The sequence below is a fragment of the Setaria viridis genome, chromosome 9, assembly GCF_005286985.2.
Source record: "Setaria viridis chromosome 9, Setaria_viridis_v4.0, whole genome shotgun sequence".
Classification (NCBI taxonomy): Eukaryota; Viridiplantae; Streptophyta; class Magnoliopsida; order Poales; family Poaceae; genus Setaria; species Setaria viridis.
Genome location: NC_048271.2, coordinates 54,829,626 through 54,852,141, shown reverse-complemented (window position 1 = coordinate 54,852,141; position 22,516 = coordinate 54,829,626). Strand labels below are relative to the sequence as shown.

Sequence of the window (22,516 nt, the reverse complement as noted above, 5' to 3'; positions counted from 1 at the left end):
CCAATATTTTGCATAAATCCCCCTGATATATTTCAGAATAGTCCCTATTTTCCTCCACGCCAGCCACCCACCGCGCTCCCTCCGTCCCTCCCGGCTACGGCGACGGCGGCGGCAAGTGGAGCCGAGCGGGCTCTCCCCTGGATATCCCCTCCCTCTTCCTCGCCATATCTCCCTCCTACTCCGTATACCATCGCCGGATTTGATTGCCGACGGGCAGGCTGCAGGGCAACAGCGAGCTAGCGTCGCTCCGGTACGGTGTGGCGGCGCCTCCACGTCCTCCTCCGCATCAGCTGCCTTGGGCTTGTGGACAAACGCTCCGGCCACCAAGTGTTCCGTACGTGGCGCTCATCAGTGAGCCCTGTCAAGATCATGAAACGTGGTAAGATCTGAAACTTCGTTAACATACCAAAACCTTCACTAATCGTCTGCTCATTCTTGATTGTGTGTTTGATTCGATGATTTTCGGCTACTATACTGTAGTGAGCAGACCGTAAAAAAAAGATAGTAAAAAAACTATAGTGAACAAAATCACCACATGCGGGGTTCAGATAGGTTGGACACACAAGGATAGTTGGAGCGAATTGGTGGGTTTCAAGACTGATGAAATTGCAGAACCTGACCTTCGAAAGTCGAAACCAACAACTTGCTCATCAAGTCATCATGATGTGCTGTTGGCCTCAACTGAAATTTGGTGTCTTCCAAAAAGGTCACACTCTTCTCACTCGATGGTCATGATAATCTACCACATTGTTCATGCATTATACAACTCACGAATGGCACTTATTAAGCTCGTTATAAAACCCCATACGTTCTCAACATTGTATGTTCTCGGTATGTATCACTTTCCATCAGCACACCAGATGGTGCATCTCTGCCCACATCATTCATCTTCAGCTGCAATTTCATCTGTTCGAGATTTTAGAGGAAACTGAAAATTGATGTTGCCAGTGGTTAAACATCTTGCTGCTTCTTGACTCTAGGAATGGTTTGCGTCCCGCTTCAACCATATTATTCTGACCATAGGGATGCTCACACAGGCTGGGCAAGCACACCGCGATACCACATCTCCTGTTTAGATTTTTTTCTACATTGCATGTTGAAATATACAATATATACTTGAACATTTTAGAAGATTGTGGAGATCTCAAGAGACTAACTTTGCCACGTATAAGGATGAGATCATGATAAGGTAAGAAGGTTCTAGAAAATTGGAGAGAATGCATGAGTCATAGTTGTCATGCTTCATTGTGAAGTGTAGAATACTCTAGAGCTAGATGTTTTAGCATAGTAGAAATTTAAGAAACTAGATAAGAATGATGAGGGTTTTAGAGTTAGGATATTTTGTATGGAAGAGTGTGGAAGTTGCTGCATGGCAATACCATAATGATCATGAGCATCTATAAATAGAGGTGCTCCCCTCCCTCCTAGCCATACCATAGCATAGAGTGGCATGTGAGCCGTAGGTGAAGAGATGATAAGGTTGCCATGTAGTTTAGTGGTGTCATGGTAGGGTAGCCACATAAAGAGTGTAAGAGTGAGTGTGTATCAAGTTGTAAGTAGATGAATAAAAGATTTGTGTTCCCTTGTAGAGAGTTGGTCTCCCGTATTGGTCGGTGTGAAAGTCTCCTCAGAGTAGTGTGGGTATAAGGTCCACAGAAGAAGTGGTGTGACACCACTTTAGTGCTACTTACAGTGAGTCGGTGTTAAGGTTTGAATGGCGATTTCTCAACATTACAATTTACATACCTTTTTTTATTAATTGTTATAACTCTTCAATTGTAGAGAATATAAGGAATATACTTTTATTCACGTTGATTCTCATTCGTTCGTTGGTTTATACTAGTTGAAATGTAAAATGGACCATCACCATTTATTCATAGAAAGATCCCCCTCTCACAAATTCCCTTTCTAGGGAAAATATTGAGACTTTATTCACACATCTGCTGCAACTACATTTGCTTTTTTAATTGTACCTGTTTGCAGGTCCTAAATCTGTTTAAATTAATAAACCACAACGACTTTGTAGATTGTTGCCCTTTCTGTCCTTTGCTTATCAACCTATGTAGATCCATGTAGTTCATTCCGATGTGACACTATAATACTAGTGATTTATGGTGCTACAATCTTTTAACAATGTCTTGAACCTCTCGAAATATCTGAATAGTCCTCGTTGGTTTCAGTGTTCGGCAATATAAAAGAGAGAGAAGAAAATGGTGCCTTCCTGGGAACTCCTTTAAGTTTCCATGTTGCTACCCATACGGTAGGTTTTTTTTCTGCATTCAGCCATTCACTGAAAGAAATGTTCAGGCTTTCTGCACATCTGAACCATCAATGTCTAATTGGGCAGTTTGCTATCCCACAAGTGAGTAAACTGAATGTCTGAAACTCTTGTTGTTGGGCAGGCGCAGACGTGGCGACGCCGGCGCGCTCTGCTCTAGTTCAGAGCGGCGCACGTTGTAGTATCGTGAGCTGCACTATATCCGTGCGGCGCGGTACTGAGCTAGGCTGCGGTCCCTGGTGCCGGCGCTGGCGCTGGCGCTGGACGCGTGGCTGCGTGAGGCACTCTGGCACTGACATCTCTCGGCGTCGGCGCGCTGCTCTTCCTGCCAATACTCGCTATCTCTCGGCTTCGCCAAGGATGGCATTGGACGGTTGGATGCCGTACGCCGCCGCGACGAGGGGGCGTTCTCCCATCGTTCCCGCGCAAGAAACACCAGTAGGCAGCCACTAACAGTGCGGCGCGGGACCGTTCCTGGTGCCGGAGCCGGCGCCGGCTGCGTGGGATACGAGGGCTCTCGGCGCACTGCTCTTATTGCTTCTCTCGCCGCCTCTCGGCGGCTCGGCGGATGGCGTTGGCCGCACTTCCCAGAAGCCGCGAGAAGGGCACTCTGGCGTGGCCGAATGGGCGCAGAGAGGAAGCTACGGGTCCTCACCACCGCCCTGCTCCTCGGCGGGTGGCGTTGGCCGCCGGACACCAGCAACGAGGGGCGGACGGTATTTCATCATGTCAGAGCTCGCGTCGTCGTCGAGCAGGATCAGCACCCTGGCGCAAATCCGTCACTCCGTCAGGCGTCAGCAAGAGCTTGGCTGAGAAAGACCGGTGGCAGAATCTGCTCGACAGGGACGTCGGTCTGCGCGTGTTCACATTCAATTCGCCGTGGCCGTCGTCGGTAATTCGCGGTGACCCTGTCCGGATCACCATTCACGAAACCTCGTAAGATTTCAGAGTTCGTCGTTAAAATGTCGTCTACTAGTGAAGTGCGAAAAATGTCGGACGTGCGACGATGGCGTAAGATCTAACTGTCGCTGGGCAGACGCGTCGTTTGATCCGATTTCTCTCTTGTTCGGATGTCTGAACTTTGTGGCTGTTCAGTTTCAGAGAAACGTGTCTGGGCTGCGTCGAGGAGATGGCTTGGTGAACTGGTGATTCGCGTCGTGGGCTCACAGTCACATGAGGACAGTAAAATTCTAACGGCACATATTACAGATGCTTACTAACAAATTGTACAGCATTCAGAGTCCAGGGCTAGACACGCAAGAAAAATTGAAAGCAGAAACCTAGCAGGTGAAAATGGAAGCTATATGCCTACATTAGCACTTACCACCAGGCAAACTATTTCTTTTCCTGCCATCCTATATTGCTGTAGTGGCATTAGAAGATTATAAGTTTCAAACGCTGTGTGAACAGCACAACATAAAGCCTAAATATTATTCATTAAAAAACTCAGATTATGCAGGAATGGAATACAAAAATATTGCACAAAAGTATGAGCTACTTGCATTCGAGAAAGAAAGAGCTAGGATGAGCCTCATCTGAAAATATACCACTTATCCACTTTATCCGCTTAACCTTAACCTCCTGAACAAAATTTAGGTTTCTCCGTGTATAAACTTGTTCGAGAAAGAAAGAAAGAGACTAGTTCTTTTTTGTTTCTCCATGTATAAGTTGAATTTTAAGTTCAAATTTTATGAGCAGATGCAAACATGATACCTTATGTTAAAAAATTATACTACAATTTTTTCATGGTTATTTTCATAGGTTAAGAATATTTAATACGTAATTGATCTTAGATATACAAAACTGTACAAAAAGTAATAATGAAAAATTGCTAATGTATTTTTCTAATGTAGAGCATCATGTTATAAGTCAACTGGCAAAATCTAAAATTAAAACTCAACTTCTACACGAAGAAACAAAAAGAGAAATCTAATTAGGGGATAGATTGGACCAAATGAAATAGTTTAGGGAAGTAAAGTGAGCTACAGTTTGTTAAGCGGATAAAGTGGATAGGTGAGGGGAGTAAGATGGACTTTTTCCAAGAGTAAATTGCACAAAACTACAATTTGTTTGTCAAAGTTACAAAGAACTAATAAAGATTTAAAGAAGCTGTATCACAAAACTTCAGATTGAATAGTTTGTATCACATAAGTACAAATTTAGTATGCAATGCATCGCAAAACTACATATTTAATTAGATTTAGTTTTTGATAGCATTAACAGTAATTTCTAGGTGCTAATATAGCGGGTCTACTACTTGATTTAGATAAACAACCTGATGTCCTAGATTTACACAATGACATCCTAGAGAGAGAGTAAGAGACACTGACCGTCGGTCTTGAGTGGAGTGTTCGTTGAGGACGCCATTGGGCGTTGTCGAGGTAGGAGAGGGGCGAAGTGTAGCACAGACCAGAGGGAGACGACGACGGCACAACGTCGGTGGTGGAGCTTCCCGCCACTGCAACGCCTCTTGCAGATCGGATGCTAGGGTTTTAGTGTCGGTGGGATTGTGGGCACGGCGAACGTTGGTTCGTGTGCCCTGGCCCCTAAGTCCTTTTATATGGCGATGCGCGACAGGGACCCACCAACCATATATGGTTGGGGCACTCCCGATGAGAATCAGGGTCGGATTTGGCCGTTGGCCGTTGGGCCAAATCCGGCGGAGATCAATCCTAACAGTTTTGTGATACATTATCACTAAACCTCCAGTTTTATGATAGTATGAAATGCTTAATATATAGTTTTGTGATAGTATGGCATTTTAAATGTGTAGTTTTGTGGTACTGTTCTGTAGTTTAGTGATAACTTGGACACAACACAAGTTCTGTGAAATCTACTCAATATACAATATAGTGGCAGCATGGAAAAGTAACACAATACATTTTTTTTACAAAATTTCTGTAAGGTCAGGGGAATTGGGGGTGGGGAGGAAGGAAGGAGATATTATATGAAACCTTGATCTGATATTGTAATGACAAAAATACACTATACACTGACAAATATTTACAGCCTGTGCATGTTGAAAGACAGGCAACAAGATGCAAGAAGGCTAAATCAATCTTTGTTACGAGATGACCGTTCCTTTTTTTGTCCACCAAGAATTCTGGAAATTTGCAGTCCTCTGCTGAATGCTTGATTAAATAGCATCCGCGTCTGGAACTCCGATACAAAGGGAAACCATGCCAAAATAGTAATTGGCGTAAAGAGAAGCACCCCCATAATTATCTCATAGGCCCGTGCTAGGGCACGAACAGATCCCCATAATCCTACCCGTCGAGCAAGAGGCTTGCAAGCTTGTGCAATCTGAAAAATCAAATGATGCACAGTAAGACAACAGCAAGCATACTATTACAATACATAAGCAAATGAACCAGAGAACAGCAAGAGGCACACCAATAGGATCCCCCATCCAGTGGGCAAGAATGCCAGAAAGCACACAAATATATCTCGCAAGGCCATATGAAGAAATACTATCAAGACAATCAAAATAGCGATGAAAGAAACAAATATCAAAAACTTGATCAGACGGAAGAATAGCTGGAAATCTGCACTGAATCTCCGCCTTCCCACGGACACAGTCTGCAAAGATTATAAGCAACTTAGAAAGCAGAAATGGCAGAAAAGAAATGCACCAGAACTATCATGTTAAGAACATTTTTTTATGATCCATATTTTCTCACAAACTAAACATTCACGTTTACCTTCATAACAAGCAGAACCACCACAATTACGAGCCATGAAATCAAATATACCTAGAAAGCATTGCAAAAATATAAATGATCCATACAACTAATGACACAACCAAAATATACCTTTAAAAAGAACAAGAAAGTCAACCTGAAATGCTTACCAAGATACTTTTGTCGCGTGTTATACGTAAGTGGTAAACAAGGCCATACTGGTATATGAAAAACCGCACGGCCAAAATTATCTCAACTAAAAGTCCTATTGTTCCCGAATACTTCAAATGCTCCTGCTCCACCTCCCACCAAGATTCCCAGCTCTTGTCTGGAGACACACCAATCCCACCACGATTGCTGATCCACTTATTCCAATCAGACCAGTCATCAACGATTTTTGCCCACTCAAATCCCGAGGGGTTGAAAAGGAAGGGTGCAAATAGCCATGTCAACACTAGGAACCACATAGAGGATGTAATAAAAATATAGGCAATGGTTGAGCGATAAGATTGACCAAACAATTGGTATATGATGAGCAGAATCATCAGCTCAATCCCTTTAACAAAGTGGCTGCGAGAATAAAGTCTATAATTCTCCGCGAACTTAGCGTGAAAGACGACAAATCCTCTACCAGTACCTCTGTACTGAGCACCTCCATGAAGAAGCATTCTCCCATAGTAGTGAGTTTTAGTGCCAAGGGAAAATGTAAAAAACACAGTAGCCAATTGCAAATTCATCATGACAAATTCACTTAGTGCCTTCCCAAATCCTCTTTCGAGACCAATTTCCATCATCATGGGAAGAGCCATCAGAAAACCAAGCTGAACAAGAGATTGTGAGGCAAGAGCAACTTGAAGAGGATGATTATGAATGAATCTTCCATGTGATAGCCCCTCTTCAAGTCCACTGAGAGCAAGATAAAGGCGCCCATACAGAAATACATAAACTGTGACAACCGTCAACTGAGAGAGAGTAATATGTGTTAAAAAACCTACTTAATCATAGAGATGCATTTTTAATGGATTGGAATCAACACAAATTAATCATACCAGTGTACTGAAATAAAACCCCACGGTTGTGAAGTAGCATGAAAGCATCCTGAAGAAATCGAAGCGGTGCCCAAGCCGGTAGATATCACGACTAAGAGTCTGCTCACCATTTCCATTTGCCACTTTAGCCTCAAACTTAGAGATCTGATTTAGTCCGACATCTCTTCCTTTACCAACTTGGACATATTCATGGTGTGTTACATTGCCACCACGAAGAGTTGAGTTATAGCCTAAAATAGTAAAGGCAATAGGAATATTACTGTGCAGACTCATAACTATCTAATGATATGTTATCTCTTGCAAATGTTCATTTAAGTTCATGAGTACACAGCTTATGGGAAAGAATAAGCACACTTTCCATTGGCATCGCAGAATTTAAAATACACAATCATTAATCTTAGGCATGTCATGGATTTAAGCATACCTGCAAAAATATCTTCACTTAAGTTGATACTCTTTGATGCCTTACTGACGCCACCCCTTGTTAGATGGAAAAGCCTATCAAATACATCAGGATGCCCATAGTGGAATCGGACCCTGTCATAAAGCCATCAATAATCTTAGATGTAATAAAATAAGATAAATTTATGACTTGAAGATTGTGAGAATCAGGGGCAAATCTATAAGAAAAAATCTATAAGGGGAACCAGCTAGTAATAGATGAGTTATTAGGGGGCCTAATTTTTCCCCTTAATTTATATGGTGGAACCTTGTGTACATAATTGAAATACCCCTGGCATAGGGGGGCCTCCCCCCCCCCCCTTCTGTCCCTTCCCAGCCGTCGGCCTTGATTGATGAGAATTCATATGTACTATTGCAATTCCCGAAAAGAGTATATGGTTTGTGTTGAAAAATGTGACTCATGTGGGGCTTGGAGAGATGTGTTCCAAGGACTGTGATATTCGCAAAATTATATGCAATAAATATATTAGAAATTTTCACTAAGAATTTACTGTTGTGATTTAGCCAAGAAGGAGAAGCTCTCACTTCAGAGGGTTTGCAAGCAGACGTTGCCCGATAGTCACAAAACTGTGCTCCTGATTTGACATAAACCATGCAAGCGAAGATACACTACATCATCAAAGATAAAAGAAGTTGAGATTATGCAATGAACAAAGCCATCAATTTCCATTGGCAAGTAATTAACCTGCCAGTAAAAATATGCTCTCTAACTCCAAGTATAGATGGACGCCGCACTCCATGCTCTTTAAGGAACTCTTGGAGTAGGTTTCTCATTTTAAGAGCTTCTTCCATATAGTTATCCTACAAAATTAATGACACAAGCACAAGTTAATACAAGATCGAAAGTCATCTTCACCAAAGAGAAGCATAGGCATGATGTGAAATACCTGGTTCATATCTATGGTCTGTAAGCCTTCACCACGGGTGAAAATTATAGCATGATTTTGATTTTCGGGCTTTCCTTCTCCCAACATTGCAGGGCCTGGAAGTTTTATCCGATATATAACCTGGAAACATAAAGATGTATTTGGATGACCAATGTTATAGACTTTCCAAAGAATCGATAGCAATTTTTCTTGGGGTGGGTTGGGGGGGGGGGGGGGGGCATCTGGTTCCCCTATTGCTAAGTATTGCAGATACAGAGCCATTAAGGGGGCCATTTGCCTCCGTCCCTGGCATTGCAGATTAAAGCTGTACCGAAACTAACATGATTTTTTACAAAATTATGTACCATTACCAGACCTAATATAAGTGACATTACCTGATCAAGATTTTGTACTGGATCTGCAGAATCAGAATCCTTAGTTAGAGCAACCTTTACCAAAGTAGAATAATAAGCTGTCTCCATTTTCTTGTCTCCTACTCTATCTTCCACCTCATCAATATATGCTACACGGAGAGAAGAGTAGCTGCGAGAAGTGCAACCCTAGCAATGAGTTTGCTGTAAACAACTACAACAACTAGAAAATGAGTATTTCAAATATTATGTATACATAATATATGTATGTATATATAATATATGTGCTGTATTTAGAAAAATGGTAGAAGCTCATTTACTTCCTCATTAGCTGCAATATGTCTTGGGCACTAGAAAGAGCAGCACGCTTATCATTTCCATATTGCTGGCATGAAACCACATAGGTGAACTTCATGTCGGCCACTGCTTCACACTGCGCAAATAAGGACCTCTGCTGTATCTTCCACTGTTCATCAGTTACTGATTCAGCTGCTTTGTACCCTTCCATGAGATCTACAGAGTTGAGAATAAATATTATTAGCAGTGTTGAAGAAAACGAGAATAAATATGTAAATGCAACAAAAAAGAACAACAACAACAAGGTTGGAGTGGGTGGCAGGAGGGAGACACCCATGCTAAGAAAATTGATATGGTATATACCTTCACGTTTGGCCATGTCTAAAAATGCTTCAAGAATCAAAGCTTTCCGGTAGTACATCATGCCTCTAACTGTTTCAGAACAATCAAATTATTTAATATTAAAAATTAAAAGGTACAGACCGAAAGATTATGATATTAATTTGCAAGGAAAAGAAGGTTGATATAACTATTCGAGTTCTCCTGCATATTCTCCTACGTATTCTCAAAATGTAAAGGTACAGGCTGAAAGATTACAACATTAATTTGCAAGGAAAAGGTTGATATAAATATTTGAGTTCTCCTGTATATTCTCCTATGTATTCTCCAAAAAGTAAGTACTTGAGTTCAAAAATAAATGTTAATCAGGAGTACCTGTTCGAGCTAGTGTTTGACCTCTGTATGAAGCCCATAGACGAAGCTCCTCCTTTAGCTCTTCAGTCTCTTTAAATTCTTCCTCCCAACCAACTCTTTCCTGAAAATTTTTCCATTCATCTACACACAGAGGCATGGCATGACAAAGTAAACACCAGATGTTCCAGAAGACACTTCATCATTGATACATGAAAAGGACAGAGTTGTGCCTCGACCTGGATAAATTTTTTGCAGGTAGAACAGGGTGGAAACTCCATCTTCATTTTCCTCCTCAAGTTCTTTTATAGAGAAAAGAACAGGTTCATTGTAATAAGGGGTCAATGCGCTGCAGATAGAGAAGAAATATCATCATTTATAGGTATCAGCAGCAAGTTTTTGGCAGGTGAAAAGGAGCCAATGAGGGAGGGGGAAAACATAAAATTGTGAAGGGAAAATGTAGTTAATAGTCATTTCTGACTATGCCTACAGGAAAGGATTAAAGTCAACAAAGTAGCTGCTTGAGAAGACTAGTGTCACAAGAACACTGAGCATATGACACAGTGAATCAGTGATATATGAAAATGAGCTTCAAGAAAATAACGACAGAGTTATTCACAAGTGCTTACGAAAATGAGAGCATGTTTCGGACTTTAGGCGCATCAGGCATATCCATAAATAAGGAGTTGGTGAAAAATGTAAGACGCCTTCTGGCTTCTAGATTTGAAGGAACATCCATAGCAGATTCTTTCACAGTAAGCAGTAGTTCCAGCCTTTTTATCTGGAGTGAGACAAATCATATATGCAACAAGCATTTAGAAGTATGCCACTTGTCCATCAAGAAATGCACACAGAAAATTCAACATGTGTTCACAACCTTTTCGAGCCAAGCATCTGTGGCTGTTACTTGTAGAGGAAACCTGATAGCCCCAGATGGCTGAAACAATTGATACTCTTGATCCCATGTGGTTGTGCCTTCATTCCTTCCATTCGAGCCTCCATGACTTGATTCCAAAATACTGTCATGTTGAGGAAAAATGATTAGCTACACAAGGTCAGACAAAATCCAAACCCAACTTGCTTGGAATATAAAGGCTCTGTTGTTGCCGCTGTTGTGGAAACTCAGTGCTGAAGAAACCATGAGACAGATATCAACATTAGGATTTCCATTTTCATCTTTCTGATTGCAGTATGTGCTAAAAAAACAGCAAGTTAGCACAGTCAAGTGTCTCCTACAGTCCTACTTGGTAATCTATGAACAAGCTTAAACAATACTTAGTACCTAAGCTGGTCCTCAAATATATCTCTTGTTACAACCTCCAGCATATCTTGAAAAATCTTTATTACAGCGCTTCTGTCTTTCTCATCATTTTTCTCCTGATATCATAAAAAGGGAGAAGATTAAGATGAATTAAACCAGTGGAATCTAGTAAATAAACATGATATGTACGGCAAGCATTTAGTGATGCAGTAACAGTAGATGTTTAAAAGAATAAAAGATAATAGAAGCTTGGCAATCATTGACAGTCAGGTAAGGAAAGGTTTGAATGCTTCCTAAATGTATGCCCTGTTGGTCTAATATTAGGTAAACAATCAGGCTTCTTTTTTCTAACTTTAGTAGACATCATGCCAATCCAGGATATGTAGCTCTAGTATTCATTTTTGTAAAAACTCAAGGTGTTAAGTACAATCATATTATTATCAGCACTACCACTACAGTGCTATGGCCAGTATGTCAAAAACCTACACCAGCTTGGAACATGAGGGGTGCTACATGGTTACTGGAATGAGAGTATAAGACACTCAAGAGTGCTATATAAAACATGCTTTGTCAGTCTGCCCTATAGCTGTCTGTTGTTTTATTTTTTTAGAAAAACATCTATAATTGATTTTCAGAGAATTTTCATAAGTTGACTAGTTTTGACATGATATGCTTCAAGACAATAAATGCTGCTACCTTCTCTAGCACCTTTGATAACATATAGACAAGAACACAGACATTTAACTATTTCTCTACATCAATAGCTAGTTTACTCTAACGAAAGTATATGGGTTATACATACCAAGTAGTTTACCAAATCAACAAACTTATTGAAGAGATCTGGCAGTGCACGCATATTCAAATCTGTAATAACTTTGTCCTCAGCGATGCATTTGTCAACTTCTACAAATATTTTATTCATGACCCTGAAAAACATATATAAAACAACATCGGGGAGGCCATGGATCAGAAAATTATTTCTTCAAAGTTTGACAGATGAAATCTAGGACAGACCTTTTCTCCTGTGGACCCTGTACAAGATCATTGATGATATTCTTAAATGATGCATAACACTCCTCAATTGCACACGAAAAATAATAGTCATTAGCAAGCCGCTTTTTCAGATCTCGGTCTTTGCCGTTGCTATCTTTTGCCATGTCAACTGCTATGGGGATCTGACATTCACAATATTAACAGCAGGTCAACTCTTTTTAACTAATAAATAAAATATGAATGAACATTGTCTCTACCATGATACAATATAATGATAAAGCCACGAAATAAAATAGAAGGTAGACAATAACCTTGCTGGCAAGTAAAAATGGAGGCCACTGCACAACACCAAGGGCCTGATCAGACACATACGGAACAAGTAGCAGCTCCTTTTCCCTGTGTAAAAAATATGGGCGTTAAATTAAAGGGCAGAAAAATAAAATCAAACTGGAAATTAAATTTATCTAAAAAATCCAATCACCTGTTGTCTATAAGGTCTTCTTCTCGAAAGCTGGTGACAATTTCATTCCACATCTGTGCAAACCTTGCTGCTATATTCTCCTTGTCCGCATGTTCCATCTAAAAAGTAGTACGAATTTCAAAAATATCCCACAAAATTAGCAGTCAAGCCATTTGAAGTCTGTAGGAATATATTAAGAGTACAAAAGGGCACCTCTTTGAAACGATTGTGTAAGTAAGACTTCAGACCTTTCTTCCTTTTTGCATCAGATGTTTCAACAGGAATTAGACATGAGTTGATGGCTAGAGGTATTGAATCGAAGCGAGATCTCAGCATCCCTAATGTGCGAATCTGTCTCATCCAGAAAATGAAATGTTTGTTTTGCATCAAACATTTGAACAAAATTATATATGCATAAAATGCTGAAGGTATTGAATCAAATACAGATAAACCACATTCCCAGTGTGTAAATCTGTCTCATCAGAAAATGAAAGGTAAATGTGACAAAATTCTTTGCAAACTGCAATTATTCATTTGAACCTCACAGAAATTGTTGTGTAATAAAAAAGTAATAGATCCAATTCAGGGTCATCTATTCTAGAGATCTTTTTGAGCTACTCCTGGCTCTTGACTTATTGAGCATATTCCATTTACCAAAATTAGTTAAACCAACAGCAAGAAATGCTTAATCAGGGTTAGTCACAAGCACTTCATAAGGATTTACTGCACGGATTATTCCAATATTCCGAACAATTTCACCAGTAGCAAACTGTAGATGAATCTAATTTCCATTCAAACAAACTAGATTGTTGTTACTTCCTAGTATCAGCTAGATAATTCCTGGAAGAAAAGATCAATTGTACCATAAAAATCTGATAAATAATTTTGCACAAATGTAGATAAAAGTCAACAATAAAAATACCTCTCCGAGTCGTTGGAAAGCGCCATAAATTCCACCAAGCAGAGTGGAGAAGATTGTATACCAAATTTGTGTGTCCATGAAATAGACCTGTCAAGCAAACGAAAGTGCACAAAAATCAATGTTGTCCTCCCACACAGCTCGAGTCCACATAATACTTGTTAGAAGTGGGCTTCCTGTTTTCAGGATAAAATAATGTACATGGTCATAAGAAGCACTTAAATTCTCAAAAAACAAGAGGAGAAGTTCCTACCAGAATGATTGGGGCCCAAAGTGCAATAACAACACCAATGTTGCTCTTTTCTGCACAATAACTTTGGGATCGGTACAAATAAATGAATAACAGATATTGTTTGCAAAACATATGTACCTCTCGGGAAAAACTCATGCCACTGGAAAGTACGTATAGGGGTCTTCATGATATCCTTGGTGGGTTCAACAAGAGGTTTAATCTATAGAACAAACAAAACACTGAGTTTGAGATATAGTTATAAAAACATATTTATTTATAGGAAATAACGGTCATTTATATTTTCTCTGACTGGCACACACTAAAAATGTCATTTACTACTAGATGTGAAGATGGAATTGGCCAATATGTATTCATTGGTAATTCATGCATATGCAGGGGCCAGGGGCAAGCACATATCATATATGCATGTAGAGACAGGTGTAATTACTATAACCAAGCCATTCAATAAGGCCAGATGCTCTCATCTCAAGCTTTTCCAATGCCATGCTGGAACAATATATATTTGGGCACAGAGAGAATGTTATCTTTCATAATTTATGAATGTGAGGTTGAACAATAACTGTGCAGCTTCAATTTATTTTAAAGAAAATGTAAATCTAGCATGTTGCACCTGTTAATCGCACCATATTTTTGCTACACACTACCTCAAACATCACTAATAACCTGTAACACAAGCAACATGGGTAATCATTTTTTATGCCATGTTAAATATGTAATAGTTTTGTCTATTAACAATATAGAAAATGTTTAAGTTTAAAGGCACGTCTATCATGTTTCAAACTTAAGAATATGAAAGTAAACCTCACCGTGCCTGTTATGTGAATCTTCAAAAATTGACCAATAATAATTAATAGTAGATATGATTTTGTGAAACATGTTTGGCTACCAAATACGTAGTAGTGACTTTGCTGGATTGGTGATTATTGAAATAAGCCACGGTAAAATAAAAATGTGTACAGAACTACCTCTACATAGTAGCTAAATGCAAACTTTGTCAAGAGAAGAGCAATCCAGAACATAGTGTACCTGAAAACACAAATCGGGGTCAACTAATATGATGCATCTTTCTAATTAAAGTGATATTGTGTAAATAATTTGCATCCGTACGCGTGCTCACACAAAAGCATGTATTCTTACATGAAAAGTGAGAACGCACTTTCATGCATCCCCCTACCAACAAACAGACGAGGCTGCACAAACACACACAACATTAGTTCATGATGTTCAACTACATAGCAACACTAAAAACATCTACAATAGTTCCAAGGTACTCCCTCTGTTTTTCTACAAGACATATTTTGTTTCATTAGGACACGATTTCGACCATCAATTTCTCGATTAATATTTCATTTGTATGATACAAAATTATATTCACAAGTAGTTTAAGGTGAATCAAATGACATCAACTTTGTGCCACCAAAATTATATGTTAATAGATAATTCATCAAAGGCTTGTCCTAAATAAACAAATAAGCCTTGTTTATAATTCCAGACCGAGGGAGTAGAAACCAATAAGTAAAACAGAGTTAATTATCCAAAACTAAATTACACCAATAGGCGTATCTCAGAATACAAAAGGTGAAAAATCTAGAGTTTTCTTAGTATCCATCATCTTGGTTGCTATATCTCTTTATAAAATTCATGACTAAAATACAAATAGCAAATAAAACATTTATGCTTATGCCTTCAATATTTATGTTTATTAAAAGGTCAAGGTATTTTTTTCTCGAGCATGTCGGAGAACTAGTATCATGCATTAAGGGACAAAATCTGGTTCGAAGACAAAGCTTTGGTTGGAGATAATATAAAACTTGGTACACTAAAGTGAAACGATAATTTGAAAAATAAGGGATAAGTAGTGCAATTTACTATAATTTCAAGCTCACCTGAGACCACCACATGATCAACCTCACGAGCTTGAAGTCTGAACTTTCAAGTTTCCGGCGTAGAAATGGAAGAAGGAAAAGAATAGCAGCAAGCATGCTTGGTGACAAATATAGGACTACTGAAAGGACAAATAGTGGCGGGTGGTTTCGACCATTTCCAAACCAGTTTTTGATGGCTCTGATAATTCCAGATGGATTTTCCCAGGTGTAAGCATATGTAACTGGCAGTAGTACCACCCACAAGGCTGCCATTGTGAACTTTAGAACATATCTCAGCTTAACTGCAAATTCCATTGTTCTCCTGGCCTTCCAATTAAAGATAATATCAAGTGTAGCTGTAAATAAGAAATATTCAAATCAGAACTGAGCTGGGATAGACCATGTAATAATTATGACAGGATGGTAGAACAGGTTTATGTTCAGTGAAAGATCTTATTGCTTCACAACTAGCTTGAGCAACTAAACAGTTATATTTTTATAGCAAACATTCATCTTCATATCTTATTTCTACCATGATTATGTATTGGAGTGGCAAACTGATAAGAGGCTGAGACAAACAATAAATAAGTGACTTGTCAACCAGGACCAATAACATTGTAATTATTAGTCTAACTTTACTGCCGATTAGAAGGTTCTAAAATATAATTACCAAGATGCTATAGCACTAAAAAAAAGGTTTTTAAAATGACAAAAATGTTGAATCTTCTAAGGTTGTTTAGTCTCTAATCTGAGCAAAGGGTGTTTTCCAATGCATGTGTTACATGGATATGAGAACTAACAGATTTTTGTATGTAATATGAAATGGTATAAATGCCTATAATTGAGCTTTCATTTGATTCCTATACGTATGGACATGGCAAAGCAGACATATGGTGTGACAAACTCTTGGAAAGAAATTGGGAAAAGTAACCCTGACTAAACAAAATAGAATCAGTTCTCCAAAGAAGGTTTCAAAAACAACATAATTAGGGAACACAAAGACACTTTACCAGGTCAATGCCATGTTTCCATACCTTGTCCGAGATTTAGTATAGCAGAAGTGATAAAGATACTCAAAATCTTCTTGAAAACCGTATAATCAAAAATATTGGCTAGTGAGCCTCCATTCCAAGCGAGAATTATCATAACCTACGCAGAAAGATCAAAAGTTAGGTTGAAACCCGAAATGATGTTTAGCTATATAATATCCAGCAAAGGATATTAGGTACCTTCCTGTAGAGCATGCACCTGACCATTCAAATGTTCAAAATAATGCAGGGAATTATTATTGCAGAAAAGCATGAATAATTAAGTAAATACCTGAAGAGCTAAAATAAAGAAGCTCCAGAGTCTATAAAAACTTCTGAATATGTGCCAAAATGAACGTAGCTCGACAAAGTTGACCTTTCCTTTCTGTTTGCCTTTTCTTGTGCTCTGAACAGCTCATTACATTAAATTTTGCTAACCCGACAAAAATATGAGCATACCATGAAGATATATGCTAAAAGCTTGAAATAAAAACATAAGCAACTCACTTCATTTCTTTCATCAGGTAAATTTGAAGGTTGATAAAAGAAGTCAGCATCAGCTCGCATAGGCCAACCCAGCCGAAAGCAGTCGGCAGACCTGCAAATTAACAATATAAAATCTAGAGAGTGAACAAATAAACCAAGAGAGAACTAATACCAGAAGTATTCATTAAGATCGTCATAGTTTCTCCACTCAGAATGATTTCCTTTCTCTCTTTTGCTCCTTTCAGCTTCCTGAAGAGTTGCAGTGGAAAGCTAAAATTCAGTACAGGAAGAACCGAAGAAGCATAAAGCTCAACTGAGGTAATTGAATAACAATTGGGAGCAAACTACCTTTGCTATGGTATGGTAAATTGGTGTAACAACTTTCCTCAGAAAGGCTTCTTTCTCACCGCCATAGGCTGGCTTCACATATTCACCCGTCAAAGCACTCACATTTCCAGCTAACATGCCATACATTTCAAATGCCATCTATGACAATAACCAGAACTGTCAGCACCATCCTTACTACCCTGTTAAAATCCAAGCCAAGCACTTGCAAAACAAATGTGTAACTAATTGCATTTTTCATATGGAAAATGCATGGCCTTCTTAATGCAGCTACTGAACTCTATGAGCATTCTATGACTATAATAATAAGGTTTCACACAAAACTCTATAAGATGCTTTTGTGTCTTCACACAACAGACAATACAGTTACTGTAGATTGTGCCGAAGTTTTAAATTTAGCTAAATTTTAAGTGACCATATTTAACATCTTACTTACATGAATGAATAAATCTAATAAATGCTGCTCCAGTGGTCATAAGTAAACTATTAATTGTTAGGAACTTTTCTTAAATGTATGCAAATGCTAGGCCAAAAAAGAATTGATTTCAATATGCTTATTTACTCAAGAAAGGAAAATTAATTTAATGTAAGGGAATTCTTATTTAATCAGATCATACATGGTGATATATGTAGCAAATGCATTCTGGCATGAATCGCAGGTTTGCAGCTTCACCCCAAATGAGAAGGTACAGACCCATATACAGTAATTTTCGTTGTTGCATCTCCTGCTGAATTGTTGGCAACCTGTCATCAAGAAAGATAGAACAAAGAATAAAGTAAGAAGGCATAAAGCAAACATATTAAAGCATGTTTTTCTTCTTGTTTTTAGAAATGTACTACTTTGGTTCTTCAACTTCAATATTTGGTCCAGTATAGACTTCAAATTATCATTTTTCCTATTTTTTAATCAATGACAATAACATCATGACAGACGAAAACAACTAAGTTTCTTGTATGCTTGTCGAAGTTGTAAGCCATTTTTGCTAGGTTCTGTGGACCCTTGTCAAGTTTTTTATTGTATTACATATATTTATATAGTACAATATAATGTACTTTTGCACTACTTCTTGAGATGGCAAAGCAGTGCAAATGCAAACGAGCAACCGAAGCAGTGCAAATACAAACGAACAGTAAGATGACAAAAAGTTGCTAAGAAAGTCACCAAAGGCTGCTCTTGCGACCAAGATATTTGCACCACTTCTTGTAGTTCTTAAACAATCTTTTCATCACATCATTCAGCGCGTTGTCATCCAACTACAATAAGAATCATGAAAAGTGAAACAGTAGATTCCAGAGAAAATTAAAAGGCAATATCAAAAGGAAGGGAAAAAAAGACAAATGTTGTGGAACATATAGAATAAGAACTTTAATATCAGATTGAGCGAGTGTTTTTTGAAACGAAGATTGAGCTAGTATTTGAATATTACAGAAGAAAGAAAACCTTAGATTGTTGATCAGTCTTCGGATTTCTTCGTATATGTATGTTAGCGAGAAGTAAAATCAAATGTTCCCTCTGATTTGAAACACTATCTGTCTGCATGTCAAGAAGTTGACAAAATATTAAAGAAAAGAAAATGAATTGGTTAAGCCTTATACAATAACCAACAAAAATGTAGTTTGCCTTGCCTGAAAGCCAAACATAGCTTGCAGCCAATCCAAGAGGTCCTCGTTAACTTTATGCTCATAATTTTTAGGCCATGGAAGACCTCTAGTATTGCGAAGAGCAGAAGCAGCAGCTTGGATCTTAGAGGTTGATAAACCAAAAGGTACTTCATTTGGACATCGTTAAGTCGACAAGACAACTACGATAATGAGGAAAGGGTAGGAAAAAAAACCTCAGGAAATTTCATGACTGCCTGATTGCCACTGTCTGGATCGAGAGGGAGAATGTTAAAAGGGAGATATATCTTCGTTTTCTCTTTAACCTTATCGGCAGCTTCCAAGATCTAAATACATATAAATGACCATTTTTTAATCTCAAACACACAAGAGATCTGCATGTCATATATTAAGAAGGGACAAAAAAAAACACCATACACAGTACCTTAGACACTGATGATTACAATATGAAATGCACACACGCACACAAACTGATGATTACAAGATGAAATGGCACACAACTGCCTAGCTTAACTAGAGTGACCTAAGCAAGTAACTAGCTCAAAGCAACAGGGAATGCAAATTGCTTTCCCTAGCTGAGCACCAAAATGAAGGGAAGTAAACTATTATTTGAACTGCAGAAACAGCAAATGGAAGTAAGTTGGTTGGTTATACCTCATGGTCAACTTCAACAGCATGTTGTTGAGTGACAGCTTTTAAAACTTCAAATAGAACAGCAGCAGTCTGGTAGGCTTTGGTTAGTTGGGCACTGCATGAATGAGACGAATCCCTCAGCACCACCATTGATGAACAAGGAGAATATTAAAAAAAGTGAAATGTAGCATGCATACCGATCCACTTGGTCGGAAGCATTCTGAAGTGCTTGAATATATTTCTTGTAGTACTGTTGATAGAAGGTCTGTATTTCCCGTGCATCACTCTTTTGTCCCCTTCCCATCAAGGTGGGCTCATTCTCCTAGCAAATCGAATGATCAACACTTATAAAATGTATATTACATGAGATTAGAAATACATAGATGAGGAACTTGGAGGCAAACTAAAGATTAGAAATACATAGAGGCATCTTGGTCGTGCATATGTTAGACAATTGCAGAATAAGCATAGATGCAGACAACCACCTACTAGAAGTACTATTTCAAACTCATACCCTTTCAAGGCGTTGTAAGAGAGCTGTCTTGAATTGTCGGACACCACGACCGCTTGAAGTCGGGTCTAACCTGTGAGCCTTTTCGAATGCATAGAACCGACCTATTAGTTATTGCAGATATGCTCGTCAATATGATTGGAAATAGTATGGAGTAGGATAGCATTTTTAACCAGATTTTTTATGGATTTTTCTTTCTGAAAATTGCACAAACTCCTTTCTTTTCTCAGAACGTGATAGGAAATGAGAGGGATAGCTTACAGAGATAGGCGACGCGGGGGTTGGCCCCCTCAACCTCATTGGCAACACGGAGGATGGGCGCAATCTCAACAAGCGATGATGGCACCACCTCACTGTCAAACATGGGCTCGCCAAGGTTCACAGCGGTCTGTGTCCTCAGGATGCGGCGAGACCCTGGCTGCTGCATCGGCCCGGCCCGGGACAGCGTTCGCGACAAGGACGTCATCGCAATCACTTCTGGTCACCACCCAAGAACTGGATACACAAACGGAGGTGAGCTCAGCACCATGACGGTTCCAGAACGCAGGCACATGGAACAGTTATACGCAGTACCTTGCTGCACCCGTCACAATAATTCAGAACATACGAGGAATAATCCCGGCAGCTCAACCAACCACCACCCGGAAACCGTGCTTTGAAGCTAGCCCATGCCCTGGAATTCCCCCAAATTCCAGCACAGAGCTATTTTGTGGCGTGCGGCGTTTCAAAACCTGCCAACATGAGCGGTGAACAAACCAATTGCTCTAAGAAGCTACCAAGAACAAATTAATTCAGAAATGTCCTTCTAGTTTGTGCTTCTAAAGCAAATGAACATCAAGCATAGTAGAACAGAGGTGGTAAATCTCTTTCGCAGAGCACTACGCCCCCACAGCAAAAAGTGCAGAAGCAGAACCCAACCTACTAGCAGAATCGCACGCGCCTAAAATGGTAATACAGAATCGCGCCTACTCGAAGCTGTTGGCCCCTTTTCGCGGAGCACACGGGAGCCTTCCGTGAGACGCGACGCGATCACTAGGAGGATTTCGGCAGTTCCTCACAAGTCACAACACAGCACGTGGTAGGAATCGAACCACCTCGAGAAGTCCAGAACCTTCTCGAACCTCCCACGGTACTAAAGGACGAAGGGGCGAGCGGTTACGTACCTCGCGCGCGGGAGAACGGAAAACCTCGCCGGTCCTGTCGCCGCTACGAGAAGCCCAGGCGCGCAGGGCGCGCGATGGCCCTCCCGGGCTCGCTCGACGGGCGAGAGATGAGCCACGAGGCGCTTGGAGAAAACCACCGACGGAAGCCTCCAGAAGGAGAGAGAGAGGCGGCGGGACGTGATGGCTTTGGTGATCGGCGCGAGGCGAGCGGAGCCGGGGACGTCGGGCTGAGAGGTTTTTGAGTTGGGAGGGAGGCGAAGAGACAGGCGAGAGCTTTGCGGTGGGAGGGAAGTGGGAAGACGACACCGCGAAGCGGAAGGCCGGTGACCCCCGGGCAGCAAGTTGGGCTCTATTTACCGCCCCCTGCCACTGGATTACTGTAAGCGGAGGAGACCCGAGCGGTGGAGGGAGGACGACGAGCCGTGGACCGGGGGGGTGGTGGGTGCGTGCGGGCGGCGGTTTCGGCGGAGAGAGGGGAGCTCATCAAAAGCCGGATCTCGTGGCGTCGTCGCTAAGCGTCCTCTGCGACGACACGTTACGCCGCAGGCGCGCCCGTGCGCCGCAGCTACGCGCGTGTGCCCGTGCTGTGTACCCGGCTGCAGGACACGTTACCGCGCCGTGCGCTGCCACTGCGACCTCTTCACCGACCGACCGAAAAAACCATGACAAGTTGGGCAAGTTTTGTGTCACTGCTAGTCTGCTGAACGGAAGGAGTGACGGATTATTGTCCGTGTTAGGTGCCGTGAGTGACTAGCAGCCTCACCGTCTTTGCTCCAGAAAAAAAAGAAGCCATTTGCTGAAGATGATGATACGATACGATGGAGCTGAAAATGAAACGGCGATGTCTCGTGTCCAAGCGAGCAGATCTCTCTGCACACTGCATAATTTCTGGACAAGTGTCGTGATGAATGAATGCCAGAAAGCTACGGATATGATTTCTGGACGGTGACCATGCTGTTCTTTGCTATGCGAAGTCAGTCAAGCACACCGAGTAAAAAAAATCACCCAATGCAACGACTTGTGCGGTAGTACCGTGAGGCAATGCGCCCATGAAGACCCATGAAGACCAATGCGCCCATGAAGATGGTGGATCGGTACTGTCTGCATGTAGCAATGCGCCCATGAAAACCCACGAAAGTCTCCTCTGCCCTGCTGGATCGTCAGTGTCCTGATGAAATTGCGCGATATTATTGGAGTGGTCTTGCTCTTGCTGCAGATTACGGGATTCATCATGATTTAGAGGCAGCCCATTGCTTCTTTTGGCCAATCTTTTTCGCAAGAAAGAC

At 40.4% G+C, this 22,516-nt stretch overlaps 1 protein-coding gene across 3 annotated transcripts; it reads right to left on the bottom strand.

The window, feature by feature from the left end:
* Positions 1–5,100: 5,100 nt before the first annotated feature.
* Positions 5,101–21,551, bottom strand: LOC117837222 (callose synthase 3). Of its 3 annotated transcripts, XM_034716809.2 has the most exons (44): positions 21,231–21,545; positions 20,641–20,798; positions 20,329–20,562; positions 20,071–20,171; positions 19,754–19,878; positions 19,578–19,671; positions 19,139–19,249; positions 18,930–19,046; positions 18,745–18,837; positions 18,466–18,557; positions 17,921–18,047; positions 17,307–17,444; positions 17,131–17,207; positions 16,980–17,070; positions 16,765–16,878; positions 16,479–16,593; positions 15,466–15,800; positions 14,717–14,769; positions 14,545–14,605; positions 13,697–13,778; positions 13,580–13,629; positions 13,330–13,416; positions 12,621–12,758; positions 12,429–12,526; positions 12,259–12,343; positions 11,969–12,129; positions 11,757–11,880; positions 10,976–11,070; positions 10,571–10,712; positions 10,323–10,474; positions 9,933–10,042; positions 9,718–9,837; positions 9,367–9,435; positions 9,027–9,219; positions 8,731–8,878; positions 8,357–8,476; positions 8,155–8,270; positions 7,995–8,078; positions 7,432–7,544; positions 7,008–7,237; positions 6,129–6,920; positions 5,980–6,030; positions 5,672–5,857; positions 5,101–5,581 (listed from the first exon to the last, which is right to left on the bottom strand). In XM_034716809.2, the coding sequence occupies exons 3-44, from the start codon at positions 20,531–20,533 to the stop codon at positions 5,333–5,335; spliced, it is 5,844 nt and encodes a 1,947-aa protein (XP_034572700.1). In that variant the 5' UTR covers positions 20,534–20,562; positions 20,641–20,798; positions 21,231–21,545; the 3' UTR covers positions 5,101–5,332. The 3 variants fall into 3 exon arrangements, 2 of the variants coding, with proteins under 2 accessions (XP_034572700.1, XP_072147180.1); XM_072291079.1 differs by lacking the exons at positions 20,641–20,798; positions 21,231–21,545 and having other exon boundaries at positions 20,071–20,148; positions 20,329–20,504; XR_011897235.1 differs by lacking the exons at positions 5,101–5,581; positions 5,672–5,857; positions 5,980–6,030; positions 6,129–6,920; positions 7,008–7,237 and adding an exon at positions 7,717–7,900 and having other exon boundaries at positions 7,441–7,544; positions 21,231–21,551.
* Positions 21,552–22,516: the final 965 nt, after the last annotated feature.

Excerpts from the sequence above, each read along its gene's own strand:
- LOC117837222 (XM_034716809.2), bottom strand. The coding sequence starts at position 20,533 with ATGACGTCCTTGTCGCGAACGCTGTCCCGGGCCGGGCCGATGCAGCAG. Across the intron at positions 12,344-12,428 it reads GAAGACCTTATAGACAACAG|GGAAAAGGAGCTGCTACTTG; the intron begins GTGATTGGATTT and ends TTTTTTACACAG. Across the intron at positions 7,238-7,431 it reads AAGTGAAGATATTTTTGCAG|GCTATAACTCAACTCTTCGT; the intron begins GTATGCTTAAAT and ends TTACTATTTTAG.